The sequence below is a fragment of the Pseudophryne corroboree genome, chromosome 2, assembly GCF_028390025.1.
Source record: "Pseudophryne corroboree isolate aPseCor3 chromosome 2, aPseCor3.hap2, whole genome shotgun sequence".
In the NCBI taxonomy this organism is placed as follows: Eukaryota; Metazoa; Chordata; class Amphibia; order Anura; family Myobatrachidae; genus Pseudophryne; species Pseudophryne corroboree.
The window spans coordinates 834377960-834400438 of NC_086445.1; the positions used below are offsets into that span (position 1 = coordinate 834377960).

At 48.2% G+C, this 22479-nt stretch overlaps 1 protein-coding gene across 3 annotated transcripts in view; it reads right to left on the bottom strand.

The window, feature by feature from the left end:
- SH3KBP1 (SH3 domain containing kinase binding protein 1) overlaps nucleotides 1-22479 on the bottom strand; it is a 677269-nt gene that overhangs the window by 81657 nt on the left and 573133 nt on the right. For all 3 annotated transcript variants that reach the window (XM_063955734.1, XM_063955735.1, XM_063955736.1), the window contains one exon: nucleotides 21586-21680. In XM_063955734.1, the coding sequence (XP_063811804.1) occupies nucleotides 21586-21680 (95 nt within the window). The remainder of the gene's footprint in view (nucleotides 1-21585; nucleotides 21681-22479) is intronic.

The following is a 22479-nucleotide window of genomic DNA, read 5'->3' on the forward strand; positions in this document are numbered from 1 at the left end:
CAGGGGACCACATAGACAAAGAGAGGCAGCTCACCTGATGAAGATCTAGAATCACACACCCATTCTAACCCCCCGAAGCACGTCGCCCTTTCCACTCAGCCAGACACGGAGCCCTCAGTAGCGGGTGCTCAGACATTGTGGATTCCAGAGCGTGGAGACTCAAGCCATCTACTCCACAGGTCCTGATATTTTTTCCCCGCTTTTCTAGCTAAGTATACATACTTCTCATGAGAGGCCGTATCATTTACAAGTGAGACCCAGGATCGCATTGTGGGCGCATCTTTGGCTAGCCAAAGCCTGGCAATACACACCTTGGCCAGGCCGCACAGATTGATTACATATCTTTTGGCAGGGGGGTCCAGGGCATCCTCCTCCACAGCAGATAACACACATGTCATCGGGGAACATATTGACGAGGGAATACCCGTTGACACCAGGGCGGCAATAACACCCGACCAGAATACGGCTACCTTGGGGCATAGCCAGATAATGTGCCAAAAGTCTGCATCCAGGCTATCGCACTTAGGACACCTGGAGGAGTGAGTACCCCCCATATGTCGCATGCGCACTGGTGTCATGTAAACTCTGTGTATGATGAACAGTTGGATTTGTTGATATCTAGTGGAGGTAGTGGATAATCGGGGAGAACATAAAGCACCCTCCCAGATCTCATCGGAGATGGCACCCAAGTCAGATTCCCACTTGTTCCTGAGAAGGGACAACGGGTCAGAATAGTGAGATTGAAGTATGCTTGTATAAATGTTGGACACCAGATGTCCGCCTCCCGGGGACCGCAGGAGAGACCCGACCGGGGAGTCAGCAATCATTGGAGGAGTTTCGGGAAATTGTGCGTTAAGTGCATGTCTCAGCTGCAGGTATCGGTAAAAATGAGAAGAAGGTACACTATAGTCCTGTTGAAGCATCAAGAAGGATTTCAGTATACCATCGTTATACAGGTGGCCCAGGGATGTCACCCCCCACCTCCCCCACACCGCCCTAACCCGCAACAAAGCCAATTCTGGGAAGCCAAAGGCATTGTCCAGAGGAGTATCCGGATCAATACCCTGGCCTAATAGGATAGCATGTACCTGTCTCCATACAAGGACAGCCTGTTTTAGTATAGGGATCTTGGACAAGTTAGGGTTCCCACAGAGAAGCAACTGTAATGGAGTGCCGTCAGGGTAGACCTGCAAAAGCATTTGGGAGTGTATAGTGGGACCATCTGGGGCATTCACCCACTCCCATATATGTGCCAACTGCGCGGCATAATAGTAAAATCGAAATATAGGGAGAGCTAAGCCTCCCAGCACTTTCGGCCTGGACAGAACGTCAAGTCTCAACCGCGCTCTCCTGCTGGCCCATATTAAAGAAGAGAGCAAACCGTCAATCTGTCTAAATGTCTTCGAGTTAATATATATAGGGGATTGCTGGAGGACATATAGGAGTTTAGGTAAATATACCATTTTGACCAAATTGACCCTACCAGTGACAGTCAGGGGCAGAGTCCCCCAAATCTTGACCTTCGAACGAAGATATACCATCTGCGGCAAGACATTAAGGGAAACATAGGAACAAGGGTCATTTGATACCCATATACCCAGGTACTTAAAAGAATCTACCCATTTAAGGGGGGTATGAATCACTGGGACCACTGAGACCGGGCCTCTAAGGGGAGTAATGGTGGATTTATCCCAGTTAATTTTGAGCCCGGAGAAGCGACCGTAGTCATTTATTAAGTCAAGGAGTTTAGGTAGGGAGGAAACGTAATCATCCACAAAAAGCAATAGGTCATCAGCATATAGCGCTATCCTGTCCTCTCTTGCGCCCACCCTAATACCTACAATATCTTGAGTTGCTCTAATCAAACATGCCAGTGGCTCGATAGCAATGGCAAACAAAGTCGGGGACAGAGGGCAGCCCTGCCTCGTTCCCCTGGATAGGGGGAAGGAGTCAGAAACAAACCCATTCACTGAGACTCTGGCCCTGGGCAGAGAATACAATAATTTAACATACCTGATAAAGTCGGGGCCCACGCCAAACCTACCCATTGTCTCCCAGAGGAAGGCCCACTCCACCGAGTCAAAGGCCTTTGCGGCATCTAAGGAGGCTATAACGGCAGAGCAGTCCTCCCCCCGAGAAACCTGGAAATGAGCAAACAGGCGCCTCAAATTCACAGCGGTGGACTTGCCAGGCATGAAGCCCGTTTGGTCAGGGTGAATAATTTGGGAGATAAACCGGCTAAGTCTGGAAGACAGGACCTTGGCTAAAATTTTAATATCCGTGGGCAACAGGGAAATAGGACGGTAGGAATCAACCCTCCTGGGGTCCTTGTCTGGCTTGGGAATCACTATAATCAAAGCCTCCGACATAGACGGAGGAAGCGCGCCCTGGGCAAAAATCTCATTGAATAACTTAAGCAATTGAGGGGCAAAAATTTTTGTGTGCTTCTTATACAGTTCTGCCGGGACGCCATCAAGGCCAGGGGCCCTACCATCGGGGGAGGCAGAGATCGCAGTCTCAATCTCCTCCAACGACAAAGGAGCATCGAGGAGAGCCCCGGCATCACTGGAGATACGGGGCAAGTCAACTCCATCCAAGTAGTCACACAGTTCTAGTGAGGAACAGGTCAATTTGGAGCTATAGAGTGCCTGATAGAATGAGACAAATTCCGCCACGATCTGAGGGGTACGGTCCAATACAGACCCAGCCGAGTCCAAAATCTCCACCACAGTATGAGAGGAGCGGCCACCCCTTGCAAGATTAGCCAAATAAGAACCTGGTCTATCCCCAGTAGCATATTGGACATGCGAGGAGAAGAGAAGTCTGTGCTGGGTTTTCCCCCACAGGTATTCCCTCCACTCACCCTGTGCATGGAGCCACACCAACCTAGAGGCGTCCGAGCCATCGCGCACGTACGTCATCTCTGAAGCAGCCACCCGGGCCTCCAATTCAGATTCACGTTTTCTAAAGGAGGATTTAAGACTCCCCACCCTTTTAATCAATGTTCCTCTCAGAAAAGCCTTGAAAGTGTCCCACAGCAGAGACACATCCGAGGTTTCGTCATGCATAACAAAGAATTCTAACCAGCTTGCCTCCAAGTCGGATCCCTCACCCATATGCGTCAGCCAAAAGGGATTAAATTTCCACATTGCTTGGCCTCGCTGACAGTTCAAATCAATATGTAACGATATAGGGGAGTGATCCGAAATACCTCTAGTCTCGTATGTAACATTTTGAACTTTGGGCAAAAGCTCCCGGGACAGAAGAGCCAAATCTATCCTAGAGAAGGAAGAATGAGAGCTTGAAAAACAGGAGTACTGTCTCAAATCGGGATATTTCAATCTCCAGGGGTCAACCAGACCCAACTCCGAAACAGTGTCTGCAAATGGGGAACGCTTGGGCTGTGGGTTGGAGGATACCGTGGACAACCTATCCAACTCGTGGTTCAAAACATTGTTGAAGTCCCCCATACAGATAACAGCTGCCTGAGGGGATACAGCCATAAAGGCAGATGCTTTTTTAAGGACTTCATGCGAGTATGGAGGAGGAACATACATAGCCAGCAATAGTAGGGGGACGGAGTTAATTTTGCACTTGAGAAATACATATCTACCCCATTTATCCGTTTGCACAGAATCAAGCGCAAAGGGAACAGATTTCCTAATGAGGATCGACACTCCCCGGGACGCTGCAGTATGCATGGAGTGGTAAGCCCAGCCCACCCATGGTTTTTTGAGGGACATAATCTTAGTACCCAGCAAGTGGGTTTCCATCAGGCAAATTATATCCGAGGCATAATGCTTGATCTGTCGAAGCACCAGGGAGCGCTTAATTTTGTCATTGATCCCTCGCACGTTCCATGACAGAAACTTAACCAAAGCCATGGCAAAGCATTACTGTAATATTGCCGAGTATCCGCGGCCAGCCACCCTCAGTGAATACCAAAAAAGATACGCCCGCAGTTATTTGCGACATAGACATAACGGAAATAAGCACATTGCACAGCAAAAAATGAAAATTCAGCAATAGTAACAGTCTAAAACAACCCCCACCCCCACCCCGTATACCACCTAAAACTAGCAGCATACCCGGTTCCCTAACAACAAAGTACCCTAAATACTAATCGTAACAGCTAAGGCAGAGGATACCTTAACATACCCCGCCAGTACCAAATAAGGCCCAATTCCTGTAACCGACAGGGGGGCCAAGAATATAATGACCTTGAGACAGGAGAATCTCCCAGCTAAACTCAAATCAAATCCCCCCCTGAACCACTACACCCACCCCAATTAAATAACCGTGTACCCCTTAAAGACTTTATGGCAAAATAAACACTGAGAGTATAAGGCCTAAGAACCGTGTGTAATTAGCATCTAACAGTCTCGCGTCTCCACAGAGCTACCCATTCCTAGTAAAGGCCTATAAGAGCCACAGAGGACCCCTGCGTGGGCACATAGCAATCAACTATAGAACCCTTCTGAGTCAGTACAACAATAACATAACAGACATAAAAGAAACCGTATACTTGCAAGTATATAAATCAAATGTATAAGTTCAATCAGCGGCTAACGCCCGCCGTGCCGGAAAGCGTCTGTCCAACCACACTGATGCCTCACGAGGGGTCGTAAAGAATTTTGTTTCTCCATCTGAAACTACCCGCAGTTTAGACGGGAAGAGCATGGCATAGGGGATATTCAGTTCACGCAACCTGCGTTTCACAGGGACAAACTGAGCTCTTTCCTTTTGGACGTCGACGGCAAAATCCGGAAAAACTGAAACTAGGGAGCCGTTCCACTTAAGAGGACCCTTAGTGCGGGCCAGTCTCAGAATCACATCTCTGTCCCGATAATGAAGGAGTTTGGCAATAAACGTACGGGGAGGTGCCCCTGGAGGTAATGGACGCATCGGGACCCTATGGGCGCGCTCCACTGCAAAGTGTGAGGTGAACTCCTCCGCTCCGAATGCATCCAACAGCCAGCGTTCAAGAAATTTTTCAGGGGAAGCGCCCTCCTCTTTCTCCGGAAGCCCGACAAAACGGACATTATTTCGTCGCAATCTCCCCTCCATATCTGTCATCTTTTTATGTACCTCCGTCATTTGAGATTCCAGAGCAGAAGTGCGTCTATCGAGAGGCGTAAACGTATCTTCCAGCGTGGAGATGCGCGTTTCCACTTCACCGACCCTCTCTCGCACCCGCTGGAGGTCATGGTGTATAACGGATAAGTCCGCCTGGACCTGACCGATCCTGTCGGCCAAGCGGGCTTCACTGGCCGTGACCGCATCCAGCACCTTTTGCAAAGCAGTATCGGTGGCCTCCACAGATGAGGAGCTAGCCGACGGAGAAGGCGGTGCCGAGGTCGACCGTACCTCTCCCGCCTGTTGAGACCGTGTTGGAGGATTTCTGGCAAACTTCTCTAACTTTGCCGCGGCCGCGGTAGACTGATGCGGTTTGACCATTATAGCCGAGCGGATGACAGATGGCAAGAAAGTATAGTAAATAGTATATCACAAACTGTCCAGGGGCGGCCAAAGAATAATATAGTGCAGTATATCCGAATTGCCCAGTCGCTGCCTGCGGGCAAGTATAGTATATCAAAACTGTCCAGTTAGCTTATAGTGTATGAGAATAATCAGCCTCTGCTAGCCCAAAATGATAAATCACAACAGGACATTCCTCAGCATGAGGGACACATGCAGCTTGGAACTAGGCCAGATATGCTGAGACAGAGCAACAAGTAGGCCCTCCAGGGGTTAATACTGCACCTCTCCCAGTCCCCATGCAGAGCACAGCAGGGCAGGGCAGCACTTATAATCTTCTCTGACCCTATGGGAAACGGAGCAGGGCAGGACAGCAGCTATATTATGGGGAGGGCACAGGCACTTATATAACACAGTTGTGCCGTGTACCTCTTTCCCCAGCAGCAGAGTGCAGGAGGTCAGTGCGGGAGTTAACTGGCCGGGTGGAGCCGCCGGAACGAGCAGGGAGAGCGGCAGCGGGTCACGTGGTAGCGCCTCGGCCGGGGACCGCTCAGAGACGCTCTCAGCGCAGCGGGAAGCGGCTGCCACGATCTCCCCGACAACGGCAGAGGGGAAGCCGCGGACTCAGTAGGCACAGGCAGCGCTCAGGTAGAAACTGGGTGAAAGTGCTGAGCGCGGGGATGGCGGCGTCTCACGAGTCCCAGCAGGCCCCGGACCCCCGCACACTGCAGTCTCTCTGCTGCAGCGGATAAAGAGCTGACTGGTCCCAGAGTAGCACAGGGGCACCTCCACACTGTCCAGCAGGTATTGGGGCGCTTTGCAGGCCCAGGGGGGGACACAGGATAGGAAGTCAGGATATTATAGCTGGAGAGACACACAGCCTGTGTGCTACTCCATGTCCACCGAAGCCACGCCCCAAGACTTGTATCTTTTACAGATAATATCTAATATGGTTTTTCATATCTCTTAATTAATGTACAATACACAGGGTGGCCATACTTAACTTCTTCTATTCAGAGCCGTCTGCAGTTTGATTTAACAACCATGTCAGGCCAATGTCACCAAATTTAGTAGGGAGACTAATTGGGACATGGGAAGCAGGATTTTGCGGAAACAAATTTAGTGCAGAAAGTCGCCAATAGGGGGAATATGGCGCTGTGCAATGCGATATTAAACAACCCCCCCTCCCCACACACACACACACCATACAAATGAAAACACACCTAAATAAACTTATATGTGTGTGGGACTCACACCCTGCTGAACCGTTTATGCATCATTCTACAGTCTATTTCTAGATGGGTAATATGGGGTGTAATGGGAAATAATAAGAATTTACTCACCGGTAATTCTATTTCTCGTAGTCCGTAGTGGATGCTGGGAACTCCGTAAGGACCATGGGGAATAGCGGGCTCCGAAGGAGGCTGGGCACTCTAGAAAGATCTTAGACTACCTGGTGTGCACTGGCTCCTCCCACTATGACCCTCCTCCAAGCCTCAGTTAGGTACTGTGCCCGGACGAGCGTACACAATAAGGAAGGATTTTGAATCCCGGGTAAGACTCATACCAGCCACACCAATCACACCGTACAACTCGTGATATGAAACACAGTTAACAGTATGAAACAATAGAGCCTCTCAACAGATGGCTCAACAATAACCCGATTTAGTTAACAATAACTATGTACAAGTATTGCAGATAAACCGCACTCGGGATGGGCGCCCAGCATCCACTACGGACTGCGAGAAATAGAATTACCGGTGAGTAAATTCTTATTCTCTCTAACGTCCTAGTGGATGCTGGGAACTCCGTAAGGACCATGGGGATTATACCAAAGCTCCCAAACGGGCGGGAGAGTGCGGATGACTCTGCAGCACCGAATGAGAGAACTCCAGGTCCTCCTCAGCCAGGGTATCAAATTTGTAGAATTTTGCAAACGTGTTTGCCCCTGACCAAGTAGCTGCTCGGCAAAGTTGTAAAGCCGAGACCCCTCGGGCAGCCGCCCAAGATGAGCCCACCTTCCTTGTGGAATGGGCATTGACAGATTTTGGCTGTGGCAGGCCTGCCACAGTATGTGCAAGCTGAATTGTACTACAAATCCAACGAGCAATAGTCTGCTTAGAAGCAGGAGCACCCAGCTTGTTGGGTGCATACAGGATAAACAGCGAGTCAGATTTTCTGACTCCAGCCGTCCTGGAAACATATATTTTCAGGGCCCTGACAACGTCTAGCAACTTGGAGTCCTCCAAATCCTTAGTAGCCGCAGGCACCACAATAGGCTGGTTCAGGTGAAACGCTGACACCACCTTAGGGAGAAACTGGGGACGAGTCCTCAATTCTGCCCTATCCATATGGAAAATCAGATAAGGGCTTTTACATGATAAAGCCGCCAACTCTGACACTCACCTGGCTGAAGCCAAGGCCAATAACATGACCACTTTCCACGTGAGATATTTCAGATCCACGGTTTTTAGTGGCTCAAACCAATGTGATTTTAAGAAACTCAACATCACGTTGAGATCCCAAGGTGCCACAGGAGGCACAAATGGGGGCTGAATATGCAGCACTCCTTTCACAAATGTCTGAACTTCAGGTACTGAAGCTAGTTCTTTTTGAAAGAAAATCGACAGAGTCGAGATCTGTACCTTAATGGAGCCCAGTTTTAGGCCCATATTCACTCCTGCTTGCAGGAAATGCAGAAATCGACCTAGTTGAAATTCCTCTGTTGGGGCCTTTTTGGCCTCGCACCATGCAACATATTTCCGCCATATGCGGTGATAATGCTTTGCCGTAACATCTTTCCTGGCTTTAATAAGCGTAGGAATGACTTCCTCCGGAATGCCCTTTTCCTTCGGGATCCGGCGTTCAACCGCCATGCCGTCAAACGCAGCCGCGGTAAGTCTTGGAACAGACAGGGGCCCTGCTGCAGCAGGTCCTGTCTGAGTGGCAGAGACCACGGGTCCTCTGTGATCATCTCTTGAAATTCCGGGTACCACGCTCTTCTCGGCCAATCCGGAACCACGAGAATTGTGTTTACTCCTCGCTTTCTTATTATTCTCAATACCTTTGGTATGAGAGGTAGAGGAGGGAACACATAAACTGACCGGTACACCCACGGTGTCACTAGAGCGTCCACAGCTATCGCCTGAGGGTCTCTTGACCTGGCGCAATACTTCTCTAGTTTTTTGTTTAGGCGGGACGCCATCATGTCCACCTGTGGACGACCCCATTAATTTACAATCATTTGGAAGACTTCTGGATGAAGTCCCCACTCTCCCGGGTGGAGGTCGTGCCTGCTGAGAAAGTCTGCTTCCCAGTTGTCCACTCCCGGGATGAACACTGCTGACAGTGCTAGTACATGATTCTCCGCCCATCGGAGAATTTTTGTGGCTTCTGCCATCGCCGTCCTGCTTCTTGTGCCGCCCTGTCGATTCACATGGGCGACTGCCGTGATGTTGTCTGACTGGATCAGCACCGGCTGGTGTAGGAGCAGGGATTTTGCTTGACTTAGGGCATTGTAAATGGCCCTTAGTTCCAGAATATTTATGTGAAGGGCAGTCTCCTGACTTGACCATAGTCCTTGGAAATTTCTTCCCTTTGTGACTGCCCCCCAGCCTCGTAGGCTGGCATCCGTGGTCACCAGGACCCAGTCCTGTATGCCGAATCTGCGGCCCTCCAGAAGATGAGCACTGTGCAGCCACCACAGAAGTGACACCCTGGTTCGTGGAGACAGGGTTATTAAACGATGCATCTGAAGATGCGATCCGGACCACTTGTCCAACAGGTCCCACTGAAAAATCCTGGCATGGAACCTGCCGAATGGAATTTCTTCGTAAGAAGCTACCATCTTTCCCAGGACCCGCGTGCAGTGATGCACCGATACCTGTTTTGGTTTTAGGAGGTCTCTGACTAGAGAAGACAACTCCCTGGCTTTCTCCTCCGGGAGAAACACTTTTTTCTGGGCCGTGTCCAGAATCATTCCCAGGAACATTAGACGTGTCGTGGGGACCAGCTGTAACTTTGGGATATTCAGAATCCAGCCGTGCTGGCTCAGCACTTCCTGAGATAGTGCTACTCCCACTAACAACTGTTCCTTGGATCGTGCCTTTATTAGGAGATCGTCCAAGTATGGGATAATTAAAACTCCCTTTTTTCGAAGGAGTATCATCATTTCCGCCATAACCTTGGTAAATACCCTCGGTGCCGTGGAGAGTCCAAACGGCAGCGTCTGGAATTGGTAATGGCAGTCCTGTACCACAAATCTGAGGTACTCCTGGTGAGAATTGTAAATGGGGACATGCAGGTAAGCATCCTTGATGTCCAGGGATACCATGTAATCCCCCTCGTCCAGGCTTGCAATAACCGCCCTGAGCGATTCCATCTTGAACTTGAATTTTTTTATGTATGTGTTCAAGGATTTCAAATTTAAAATGGGTCTCACCGAACTGTCCGGTTTCGGCACCACAAATAGTGTGGAATAGTAACCCCGGCCTTGTTGAAGTAGGGGTACCTTGATTATCACCTGCTGGGAATACAGCTTGTGAATCGCTGCTAGCACCGCCTCCCTGTCTGAGGGAGCAATCGGCAAGGCGGATTTTAGGAAACGGCGGGGTGGAGTCGCCTCGAATTCCAGCCTGTATCCCTGAGATACTATTTGAAAGATCCAGGGATCCACCTGTGAGCGGGCCCACTGATCGCTGAAATTCCTGAGGCGGGCCCCCACCGTACCTGGCTCTGCCTGTGAAGCCCCACCGTCATGCGGCGGACTTGGAAGAGGAAGCGGGGGAGGACTTTTGTTCCTGGGAACCTGCTGTTTGCTGCAGCCTTTTTCCCCTGCCTCTGCCTCTTGATAGAAAAGACCCTCCTTTTCCCCGCTTGTTTTTCTGGGACCGAAAGGACTGAACCTGATAAAATGGCGCCTTCTTAGGCTGTGAGGGGACATGGGGTAAAAATGCTGACTTCCCAGACGTTGCTGTGGAAACTAGGTCGGAGAGACCATCCCCAAATAATTCCTCCCCCTTATAAGGCAAGACTTCCATGTGCCTCTTGGAATCTGCATCTCCAGTCCACTGGCGAGTCCATAAGCATCTCCTAGCAGAGATAGATAATGCACTTATTTTAGATGCCAGCCGGCAGATTTCCCTCTGTGCATCTCTCATGTATAAGACTGAGTCTTTTATATGGTCAATTGTTAGCAGGATCGTGTCTCTGTCTAACGTGTCAATATTTTCTGACAGTTTATCTGACCACGCAGCGGCAGCACTGCACATCCATGCTGACGCAATAGCTGGTCTGAGTATAATGCCTGAGTGTGTATATACAGACTTCAGGATCGCCTCCCGCTTTCTATCAGCAGGTTCCTTAAGGGCGGCCGTATCCTGGGACGGTAGTGCCACCTTTTTAGACAAACGTGTGAGCGCTTTATCCACCCTCGGGGGTGTTTCCCAACGTAACCTATCCTCTGGCGGGAAAGGGAACGCCATTAGTAGCTTCTTAGGAATTACCAATTTCTTATCAGGGGAAGCCCACGCTTCTTCACACACTTCATTTAATTCATCTGACGGGGGAAAAACTACAGGTAGTTTTTTCTCCCCAAACATAATACCCTTTTTTGTGGTACCTGGATGTAAATCAGAAATATTTAACACCTCTTTCATTGCCTCAATCATGCAGTGAATGGCCTTAACGGGCATTAAATTTGACTCATCGTCGTCGACACTGGTGTCAGTATCCGTGTCGACATCTACTTGTGCCACCTGAGATAACGGGCGTTTCAGAGCCCCTGATGACTTTTGAGACACCTGGACAGGCACGAGCTGAAGACTCGGCTGTCCCACAGTCGGCATGTCGTCAAATTTTTTATGTAAGGAGTCTATACGTGCACTCATTTCCTGCCATAATACCATCCACTCAGGTGTCTGACCCCCAGGGGGTGACATCCCTGCTAAAGGCATCTGCTCCCCCTCCACATCATTATCCTCCTCAAACATGTCGACACAGCCGTACCGACACACTCCACACACACAGGGAATGCTCAAATAGAGGACAGGACCCACAAAAGCCCTTTGGGGGGACAGAGTAAGAGTATGCCAGCACACACCAGAGCGCTATATATATACAGGGACTAACTGAGTTATGTCCCTAATAGCTGCTTTTTATATAATATACTGTATACAGTGCCAATTTTAATGCCCCCCCTCTCTTTTCCCTCTTACTGTACTGTAGAATTGCAGGGAAGAGCCAGGGAGCTTCCTTCCAGCCGAGCTGTAAGGGAAAAATGGCGCCAGTGTGCTGAGGAGATAGGCTCCGCCCCTTTTTCGCGGCCTATTCTCCCGCTTTTTATGGGATTCTGGCAGGGGTATTTACCTCATATATAGCCCCAGGGGCTATATATTGAGGTATTTTAGCCAGCCAATGTGTTTTTATTGCTGCCTCAGGGCGCCCCCCCCAGCGCCCTGCACCCTCAGTGACCGGAGTGTGAAGTGTGTATGAGGAGCAATGGCGCACAGCTGCAGTGCTGTGCGCTACCTTGGTGAAGACAGGATGTCTTCATGCCGCCGATTTTCCGGACCATCTTCTTGCTTCTGGCTCTGTAAGGGGGACGGCGGCGCGGCTCCGGGACCGAACATCAAGGCTGGGCCTGCGGTCGATCCCTCTGGAGCTAATGGTGTCCAGTAGCCTAAGAAGCCCAATCCGGCTGCAAGCAGGCGAGTTCGCTTCTTCTCCCCTTAGTCCCTCGCTGCAGTGAGCCTGTTGCCAGCAGGTCTCACTGAAAATAACAAATTCTAAGACTATAACTTTCTAAGAGCTCAGGAGAGCCCCTAGTGTGCATCCAACCTCGGCCGGGCACGAAATCTAACTGAGGCTTGGAGGAGGGTCATAGTGGGAGGAGCCAGTGCACACCAGGTAGTCTAAGATCTTTCTAGAGTGCCCAGCCTCCTTCGGAGCCCGCTATTCCCCATGGTCCTTACGGAGTTCCCAGCATCCACTAGGACGTTAGAGAAACATTATTTACTTATGTATAACCAGTTATTTATATAGCGCACACCTATTCCGCAGCGCTTTAAAGAGAATATTTGCCCATTCACATTAGTCCCTGCCCCAGTGGAGCTTACAATCCACATTCCCTAGCCTGCCGCAGCATTCACACCTAATGGCCCATATAGTTTTGAAGGTATAAGTAAAACAGGAAAGCATTTAGCAGACTATATCTTAATTGATGTTATTAAGCAGTGTAAATAGATTGCTTTATTGCGTAATAACCACAAACAGGAGCAATGTGCAGATAGCTGTATTATCTTCACAGAGGGCGGGAGATGTGATTCATGACTTTTCAGGCCTGGGTTTGTGGAAAGGTTCAAAAGGGCTCCTGCACATTTGCTACTGTAAAAAACACAATGCATATGCAGATTTGGTACTTGTGTATCTTTACGTTTGGAGAGATGGAACTGGGGACTGAAGGGTCATTCATATGCAGACCAAGTGCAGTAAGGACGTGGGCAGACCCGCACAAATATGTATATATGCCTGTCAGTAGCTGTCGGAAGACAGGTGCAAATACACGCTTATAATAATGGGATGCCATCAGCATCCTGGGACTGGAGATGCCGCCTTTCATGTGTGACTGACGCCGGAATCCTGACACCACTCGGAGGCCCGACGCCGGAACACCAAGCGCCGGCATCACAAAGGTAAGTATCAGCCCCACTCTTATGGTTAAGACTGGGGGGGGGGGGGGGGGGCTGGGTTAGGCATTACGGGTGGAGGGGGGGGGGGGGGGCTTTAGCCCTAGCCAACCATCCCCTGGGTCTTATGCCTAGCCACCACCCCAACTATCTTAGCCCTAGCCACCACACCAGGCGGGTTAGAGTAGGGAGCAAATAATGACCCCGTCCCCTGACGGCATTCTAATTATCGGGATGCCGATGTCGGTCATGTGACTGAGGGCATCCTGACCATTGGGAACCTATATCACACCCATGATAATGACAGTGGTCAGCACTGCGTGGCGGATTGCGAACTTACCTCTGAAACCGATAGGTGCTCTCTTCATACAGTAGCCTGTTTCTATATTATATTATTTTGTAGGTGTGATATTGAATTAATATTTTGCAACTTTCATTCATACACATGAAGGATTTTTTTTTTTATATAAACCAAACATAAAGGTGAATGAATTTCAGTTATCAAAAAATATATGCTAAGCAAAAATGCCAGCACCAAAAGTACCTGCAAAAGTTCTCAGAAGGGCCCAACAAATATGCAGTCACCTTACAGATGTATTCATAAAGCAGTTTAAGATAACACTTATTGATGTTTAACTTATAACCAGAATTAATAAATGTGTCATGGTGGGAATTATAGCATGCCAAGGTCCATCTATAGTCTAAGCTTGTTTTTATTAATGATTCTAATTTAGCACATATTGCACTGACTTTTAGTCCTTCACATACAGTAGTTGACAATTTATATAATTTCCAGGGACACTACTGTATGCTGCACCTCAGCACATCTCACTTAGGGACCAAAAAGGATTGACGCATTTTCAAGCATCTATGTTATTTCATAAGGGACACTGAAACAGACACGTGCTGCGGTCCCCATCTTTATATTTGCAAAAGCAGTGCCCAAAGGGGGGACTGTGAAGATACCTCATTTACCAAACTCTGAAAATTCTGGTTTTTTTTTAGAAGAGAGATCAGGAATTGCCTCCTCTTATGATTCATACACACACGCAGGGGGGTTTCCAAGTACCTGGAACGCCCGCCCCCCCTCCCGCTGATAAATCAGCTCAGCTGACCGTTTTTTAGGGGTTTTTTTACAATGAGGAGATAAGAGCACCCGCTGTACAAAGGTACAGCTAAGCAAGCAGCGCAGGCTTCATTCTTAATAACTCAGACGCCCTGCATCGGCCTCCCCTCCTTCTCCCTCTCCTGCCTCTCCCCAGCCGCCTCTTCCTTCTGCGTGTCTGCCTCTCTCCCGCATCTCTGCCTCTCCCCCACCACCTCCTGCGTCTCTGCCTCTCTCCTCCTCCTGCGTCTCCGATATCACTCCTTGGCTGATCTTAGTTTTGCTGGGCTGTGGGAAGCCTGCCAGAGCCACTGCACATCCCGGAGCGCCTGGCTGTAAAGACAACGGGGCCTCCTCCCTACCTCCAGGTAATCGCTCTCTCAGGCACCTCTCCTCATTGTGCTGCTGCTATCTCTCTCTCTCTTCCCCCCATGCCTCTATCCCTCTTTCTCTCCCCACTTGTCCCCTTCTCTCTCTCTCTCTCTCTCTCTCTCTCTTTCTCTCTCTCCATGCCCCCCTCAATCTCAATCCCTCCCTCTTTTCACATGCACCTGTCTCTCTCTCTGTCTCCCAATGCCCCCTCTCTCTCTCCCCCATGCCTCTCTCTCTCTCCATCCCTCTCTATGGGGTTAATTAAATTCAAAGCAAATTGAGTAGCGCCAAGCATTAGCTCCCAAAGCTATACAATTCAGCGTGATGTGACAGCCGACATCAGGATTTCTTCTTGCAGAAATTCTACAAAAGTGCCTGCGTGAAGCTGATTTCTGCCCTTAGCGTGGCGGAAACAGCATCGCGCCGGGCACTTAAGTTGGAGAATTCCGGTTCTCCCAACAAAACACCCAACGGGCATTCTCCGACTTAACATCACGCTGAATTGAACAGCCTCGGGAGCTAATTCCCGGCGCTATTAATTTAATTGAATTGACCCGTATGTCTCCCTTGGCTCTGTATGTGGGGGTTTTATCTGGAAACCCCCCATAAAAATCCTGCGTTTGCCCCTGTGATTCCATACACAACATTTTACAAGTGCTGCATTCTTTAACACCCTGCTTCCTTGAATGTCATAATTTAAAGGGGAAGTAAAGCCACTCCATGAATATATATTGTGATAGTAACAGGCTAGGTGGTGCTGAAGCACTGACAGCTTAGTGGTGAGATGTGAATTACAGACAAGTAGTTTGCAATATAAGAGCTGGACTCTGCTTAACAGAACCTCAAGAGAGTCATGTGCTACAGAGAGGGCAGTTGCAGGCTCTGACACAGAGACATTTGGAAACAAAGGGGGACATTTACTAAGCAGTGATAAGAGCGGAGAAGTGACCCTGCTTTCCCTCAAAACCACATACAGAGTGGCAGTGTAGGGTCATATCTCCCAACTCTCTGTTTTAAGAAGGGTCTATGTACTAAGCCTCAGAGAGAGATAAAGTGGATGGAGATTATGGGGGACATTTACTAAGGAGTGATAAGAGTGGAGAAGTGAGCCAGTGGAGAAGTGCCCATCGCAACCAATCAGCACTGAAGTAACATCTATAATTTGCATACTATAAAATGATACAGAGCTGCTGATTGGTTGATGGGGCAACTTCTCCACTGGCTCACTTCTCCGCTCTTGTCACTGCTTAGTAAATGTCCCCCATAGAGCTGTATTCTACATGTCAGGTGCTCAAGAGAGACCTGTGTTTATACAAGAAGAGGCTAAGGCCGGGTACAGATCAGAACGATGTGTACCCCAGCCGACCCAACGTCAGATGGAAGAATATATCGGGCGGCCATACACATTGCACGATGCTGGGTATGACCATACAAGGAACAATATATGCTTCCATCCCACTTTAAACTGCATGCCATTGTTCTATGAAATATATGGAATGTTGAGATTTGACTAAATATGTCCTTAATGCTCTCTATTCTCCTCTAAACACATGCTGATTGGTTGAATAAGCCAGAAACAGGGGCAGAAGCAGGGAAGTAACAGTAACATAAACAATCGCATTATTTGAGACCTCGCCAGTACTGCAGTGAAAAGTCAGCATAACACAGAACTGTCATGGTTCATATGTGGAAATCGTTATTTTGGGATTTATGGGACATTTAATTCATTCACTATATACAGGGACAGAGACTGAAGAACTGCAAGGTGTGTCACAAAATGCCTATTATACTGATTGCGTGCTGCCAACAATACACGCCAGAGCTGTGGTCACGTAGGAGTAGTGACATTATTTTTATTTTATAACAGCAAAGAAATGATTGGTTCCTCGAGGAGAAATGAAATGTTTCTGAAACAGATGATTACTCAGCAGAGAACGTAGAGACATACTGAATGCGCACAGAATATGAGAACCGTCTAGGTCATTGCCAAGAACGGCCCACACTTGTCACAATGTGGAGTAAGAGAACATTCCCGCTCTAGTTTATTACTGCACTGTTTTTGTTGGCATTTCTATTATTTGGGGTATTTATCATGTTGTGTCAAAATACAAAGACACCCAAACTGGATGAGTAAGTATTATTTATCGCTGACACAATCTATATATGTTTATTTATTCAAGCTATCTACAAATTCTCCATTTTCTCTTAAAATGACTTCCAGTAGCAAAAACTTGGGGATTGTGTCTGGGTCTTTTTTAACTGCTTTCTGACATACCAAAGAAAATGGCTTTACCTGCTTGTAAAAGAGCAAGTAAGGCTTCTGCTGAAATTAAATATTAGTTATGCAAGTGGCAGTGTCCCCACCGGTCTGCAGAGCTAATCTCTGGCCTGGTGATTCTCTGCTCACGCCTATTACATGTAGGCAGTGAGACACCACACACAGCAGTCTGCAACGAGGGACATGCACAGCCTACCCTGACTGCCGCAGATGGGCCTCCAATCGCAACATGAGAAACATGGTCCTCCAAAATGAGAAACATGTTCAGGATGTGTGAATCCTATAATAGGCAGAAACGAGGGACATGCACAGCCTCCCCTGACTGCCGCAGATGGGCCTCCAATCGCAACATGAGAAACATGGTCCTCCAAAATTAGAAACATGTTCAGGATGTGTGAATCCTATAATAGGCAGAAACGAGGGACATGCATAGCCTCCCCTGACTGCCGCAGATGGGCCTCCAATCGCAACATGAGAAACATGGTCCTCCAAAATGAGAAACATGTTCAGGATGTGTGAATCCTATAATAGGCAGAAACGAGGGACATGCATAGCCTCCCCTGACTGCCGCAGATGGGCCTCCAATCGCAACATGAGAAACATGGTCCTCCAAAATGAGAAACATGTTCAGGATGTGTGAATCCTATAATAGGCAGAAACGAGGGACATGCACAGCCTCCCCTGACTGCCGCAGATGGGCCTCCAATCGCAACATGAGAAACATGGTCCTCCAAAATTAGAAACATGTTCAGGATGTGTGAATCCTATAATAGGCAGAAACGAGGGACATGCATAGCCTCCCCTGACTGCCGCAGATGGGCCTCCAATCGCAACATGAGAAACATGGTCCTCCAAAATGAGAAACATGTTCAGGATGTGTGAATCCTATAATAGGCAGAAACGAGGGACATGCATAGCCTCCCCTGACTGCCGCAGATGGGCCTCCAATCGCAACATGAGAAACATGGTCCTCCAAAATGAGAAACATGTTCAGGATGTGTGAATCCTATAATAGGCAGAAACGAGGGACATGCATAGCCTCCCCTGACTGCCGCAGATGGGCCTCCAATCGCAACATGAGAAACATGGTCCTCCAAAATGAGAAACATGTTCAGGATGTGTGAATTCTATAATAGGCAGAAACGAGGGACATGCATAGCCTCCCCTGACTGCCGCAGATGGGCCTCCAATCGCAACATGAGAAACATGGTCCTCCAAAATGAGAAACATGTTCAGGATGTGTGAATCCTATAATAGGCAGAAACGAGGGACATGCATAGCCTCCCCTGACTGCCGCAGATGGGCCTCCAATTGCAACATGAGAAACATGGTCCTCCAAAATGAGAAACATGTTCAGGATGTGTGAATCCTTTAATAGGCAGAAACGAGGGACATGCATAGCCTCCCCTGACTGCCGCAGATGGGCCTCCAATCGCAACATGAGAAACATGGTCCTCCAAAATGAGAAACATGTTCAGGATGTGTGAATCCTATAATTTGCAGAAACGAGGGACATGCACAGCCTCCCCTGACTGCCGCAGATGGGCCTCCAATCGCAACATGAGAAACATGGTCCTCTAAAATGAGAAACATGTTCAGGATGTGTGAATCCTATAATAGGCAGAAACGAGGGACATGCATAGCCTCCCCTGACTGCCGCAGATGGGTCTCCAATCGCAACATGAGAAACATGGTCCTGCAAAATGAGAAACATGTTCAGGATGTGTGAATCCTATAATAGGCAGAAACGAGGGACATGCATAGCCTCCCCTGACTGCCGCAGATGGGCCTCCAATCGCAACATGAGAAACATGGTCCTCCAAAATGAGAAACATGTTCAGGATGTGTGAATCCTATAATAGGCAGAAACGAGGGACATGCACAGCCTCCCCTGACTGCTGCAGATGGGCCTCCAATCGCAACATGAGAAACATGGTCCTCCAAAATGAGAAACATGTTCAGGATGTGTGAATCCTATAATAGGCAGAAACGAGGGACATGCACAGCCTCCCCTGACTGCTGCAGATGGGCCTCCAATCGCAACATGAGAAACATGGTCCTCCAAAATGAGAAACATGTTCAGGATGTGTGAATCCTATAATAGGCAGAAACGAGGGACATGCATAGCCTCCCCTGACTGCCGCAGATGGGCCTCCAATCGCATTTCTTGTGTTAGTAAAACTAGTTAACTGAAAATAAATTAAATATATATTAAATAATATTCAATTATTATTTTAGATGTGTCAAAGTGCCATGGATAAAATACATGAGAGGACTAATGTCTGTAAAAATGAATACACGTACCCACCATGCTCTCCGTCCATCAGGGCTGTACAAAAAAAGTATGGGCCCCCTGACAAATTTGAAACCAGTTCCCCCCTCACTCTAGTTTTGATGCCACTGTAGCTTTATCTCCCCATCCCAGTATGCATACAGTAGGTCTCAATTGTTGCTAACTCCCCTCCCCCAATCCCCTTCCCCACCAGTGGCAACAGATCCCTCACTGGCATTACCCCACTCCCCACTGGTAAGAAATGTCCCACTGCTCCCCTTCAGGAGCTGGAGGAAAACTCAGCAATAAAAGGCACCCTTTGGGTTTAACATGGTAGGAAGCCCACTGATTCTACATTTTATGCATAATCAATGGATAAGTGTGCATTAACCCAGGGTTTATTGCGCTGGTACGCAATTTTATTGAATAGCTCTGGGCATGAAACCTAACACTTTTCTCTGTGCAGCAAACCCCATGGCTAATTATATTCCCCCCATTGTGTCACAGATTGCTACAGATGGAGCCACGCTCATTTTGGATTCTCTGCTGCGCTTAGGCACACCAAGGTTTATTAGCATAAGCCCTTCATCTATTGTTCTCAGCTGCAATACAATACAGATAGAACAATACATCAGGGGATTAAGTCCGACTGCCCTGGCTCAGTTAATCGTATTAAAGGCCAAGATGAAGATGGCTCCATCTGTATGTCACAGCCTGGGGCGGACCAGCAATAGTACTTCAGCTCTGCACTTACTGTATAGTGGTCACATCCTACCATCTGTGCCAATCTTGTGGTTAAAGAAACTGATAGCACTGTCCGGGCATCAGGGGTGGAACTACCATTGGTGCAGCAGGTGCATTGGGCTGGGGCCCCTGAGGACTAAGGGGCCCACTGCTGCCCAGACCAGCAATGAGTTATCCAATTTCTACTCCTCCCCCCCCTCCTCCTTCCCTGCAGACCGTTTTGAGCAATGTCGGATGACTGGCCCAGTGCATAGAACAGGGCCTTACTGCCTGAGAGACCTGCCCCTTACCTTTGGTAGGTACAGTGGGCTGACCTTGTGTGTGCCAGACTGATAGAGGAGCCCTGACACATATCAGTGCTCATCATCATAGCCACATACTGCCTCTAAATAACAGCCAGCTATACATTTTTTTTCTGATTCACTGTTGTCTGTGAATTAAAGGCAGCTCACAACCGGTGTAACTGGCACTGTCAAAGTCTGCCTGACCGAGTGCCAAACTGAGGAATGCCCAAGGGGATGGTGCAGTGCCGGATTAAACCCCGTGGAGGCCCCTAGGCAGTCGAAATCTCAGGGCCCCTCTTGCAAATTATCTCCTAATACGTTTTTCATTTTACCAACCAACAGTCTATGATATGGAAACTGTAATGTGAATCTCATGAGTCTTTAATATAAAGTTTTTATTTATTTGAGTCGATTCATTTTTTCCATCCTTTGGAAACAATTTAAGAAAGCTTGATTGTAATTTTCTTTCAAGATCAAATATTATTTTGATCCAAAAGGTGTAGGGCCCATAAACCGGTGCCTACTCTGTCTGTTTGGTAATCTGGCATTGGGGTGGAGCCCCTGTCACTGACAGAGCAGAGGCCGCTGTGTTCCTGCCCCCATCACAGAACATGCCTCCTGTTCACACCACACTGGACATTGTGTTAGTACCCTGTCACCCACTGCCTCCCTCGGCATTCTGCTGTTATCCTCTGCATCCCCCTGTCACTTACTGCCTCTCCCTGTTATTCTCTGCCTTCCGTTGTCACCCTCTGCCTCTCTATGTCAAACTTTGCCTTAAGCTGTCACCCACTGCTTCTCTAATTCACCCATTGCTGTGTGGCATATTGTGAACTTGGGTTGGGGTGAAGGAGGGTGGCCCAAGTAATATTTTTGCACCTCGGTCCACTCACTCACAAGTTGCGCCACTGCCGGGCATACAGGGCAGGCCAGCCTACCTGCTGAGCCCCTCCATAGAGGTAGGAAATAGTTAAGTCATAAAACTTCAAATGGTGACAGTCGTTTGTCCTAAATATGTGGGGGAGTAATAGTTAACATTTTATCAGACCTGTAGTCGAACACTGAACATTGTATTTTACAGTACTTTCATGATTCTTAACTGAAAATATACACTTTACGCCACACAATCCTTACAATACATACAGTTTGGTGTCATTCAAGTATGAAATCTGCTTTCTACATAATTCACGACTGCAGAGTGAGACCTGATAAATGGATTTACTGCTGGGCAAATACCAGTCACCCATGCAGCTAGCAACATTTATCAGTATAAGACAAATCTCATGTTACTAAAAGGGAACACATTTACTCCAATTTTTCACTTAAACGACAGTATAAATATATGAAATGAACACTTATTAAAGTACCTTGTTTAAAACAATCACAATATCCCCTTCTCTGATTGTCAATTCATCTTCATTTAGTGCTTCATATGGAAAGAGAACTTTACAATATTCCTTGGCTGCAAAACAAAAGAAAAAGGTTCCTTTAAGATTTATCTAGCATCAGCAATCAGTATGCAAATAGATGGGCTGTTATTAGTAACAAATCAATAAATAATAAGTTGTTGACATACCATGCTTGATTACACTTACATACTGTAGTTCTGAATGCTTGTTCTAGTAACCGGGTGTAGTACTGGTGACCGGCGGTCTCCTGACCGCCGGTCACCTTACCGACGCCGGGATCCCGGCAGCATACCAACGCCGGGATCCCGGCGGGGAGGGGCGAGTGCAGCAAGCCCCTTGCGGGCTCGGTGGCGACCTGCGGTCGCCACGGGTTCTATTCCCACTCTATGGGTGTCGTGGACACCCACAAGTGGAAATAGTCCCTGTTGGTCGGCATGCCGACCATCGGGATAGTGAGCCGTCGGGCTCACGGAGGAGGTCATGTGACTGTCGGTCAGCTGACCGGCGGTCACATGAATACCACCCCTAGTAACCAACCAGTAACGGGAAAATGTCTACACTGATGTAGTGCTAACCGGAGTTGAATTGTCCACAATGTGTTTTTAATCTAATTCTATGCCTAACCCAAATGGAAAGGTCAACATTATGGCAATTCCTAAAGGAATTAATGAATCGATTGCCGGCTGCCAATAGCTGCACCCTGGCACGTCATGCATCATGCTGCATCAAAGTAAGATGAGCATGGCTGCATCTGTATGTATGAAACACCTACAGATGTGTCCACTTCCATCTAGCCTCCTTGCATGTTAGACAGTCCTTCTAGTCACTGGTGTGACTTGGTAGTGCCGAGCA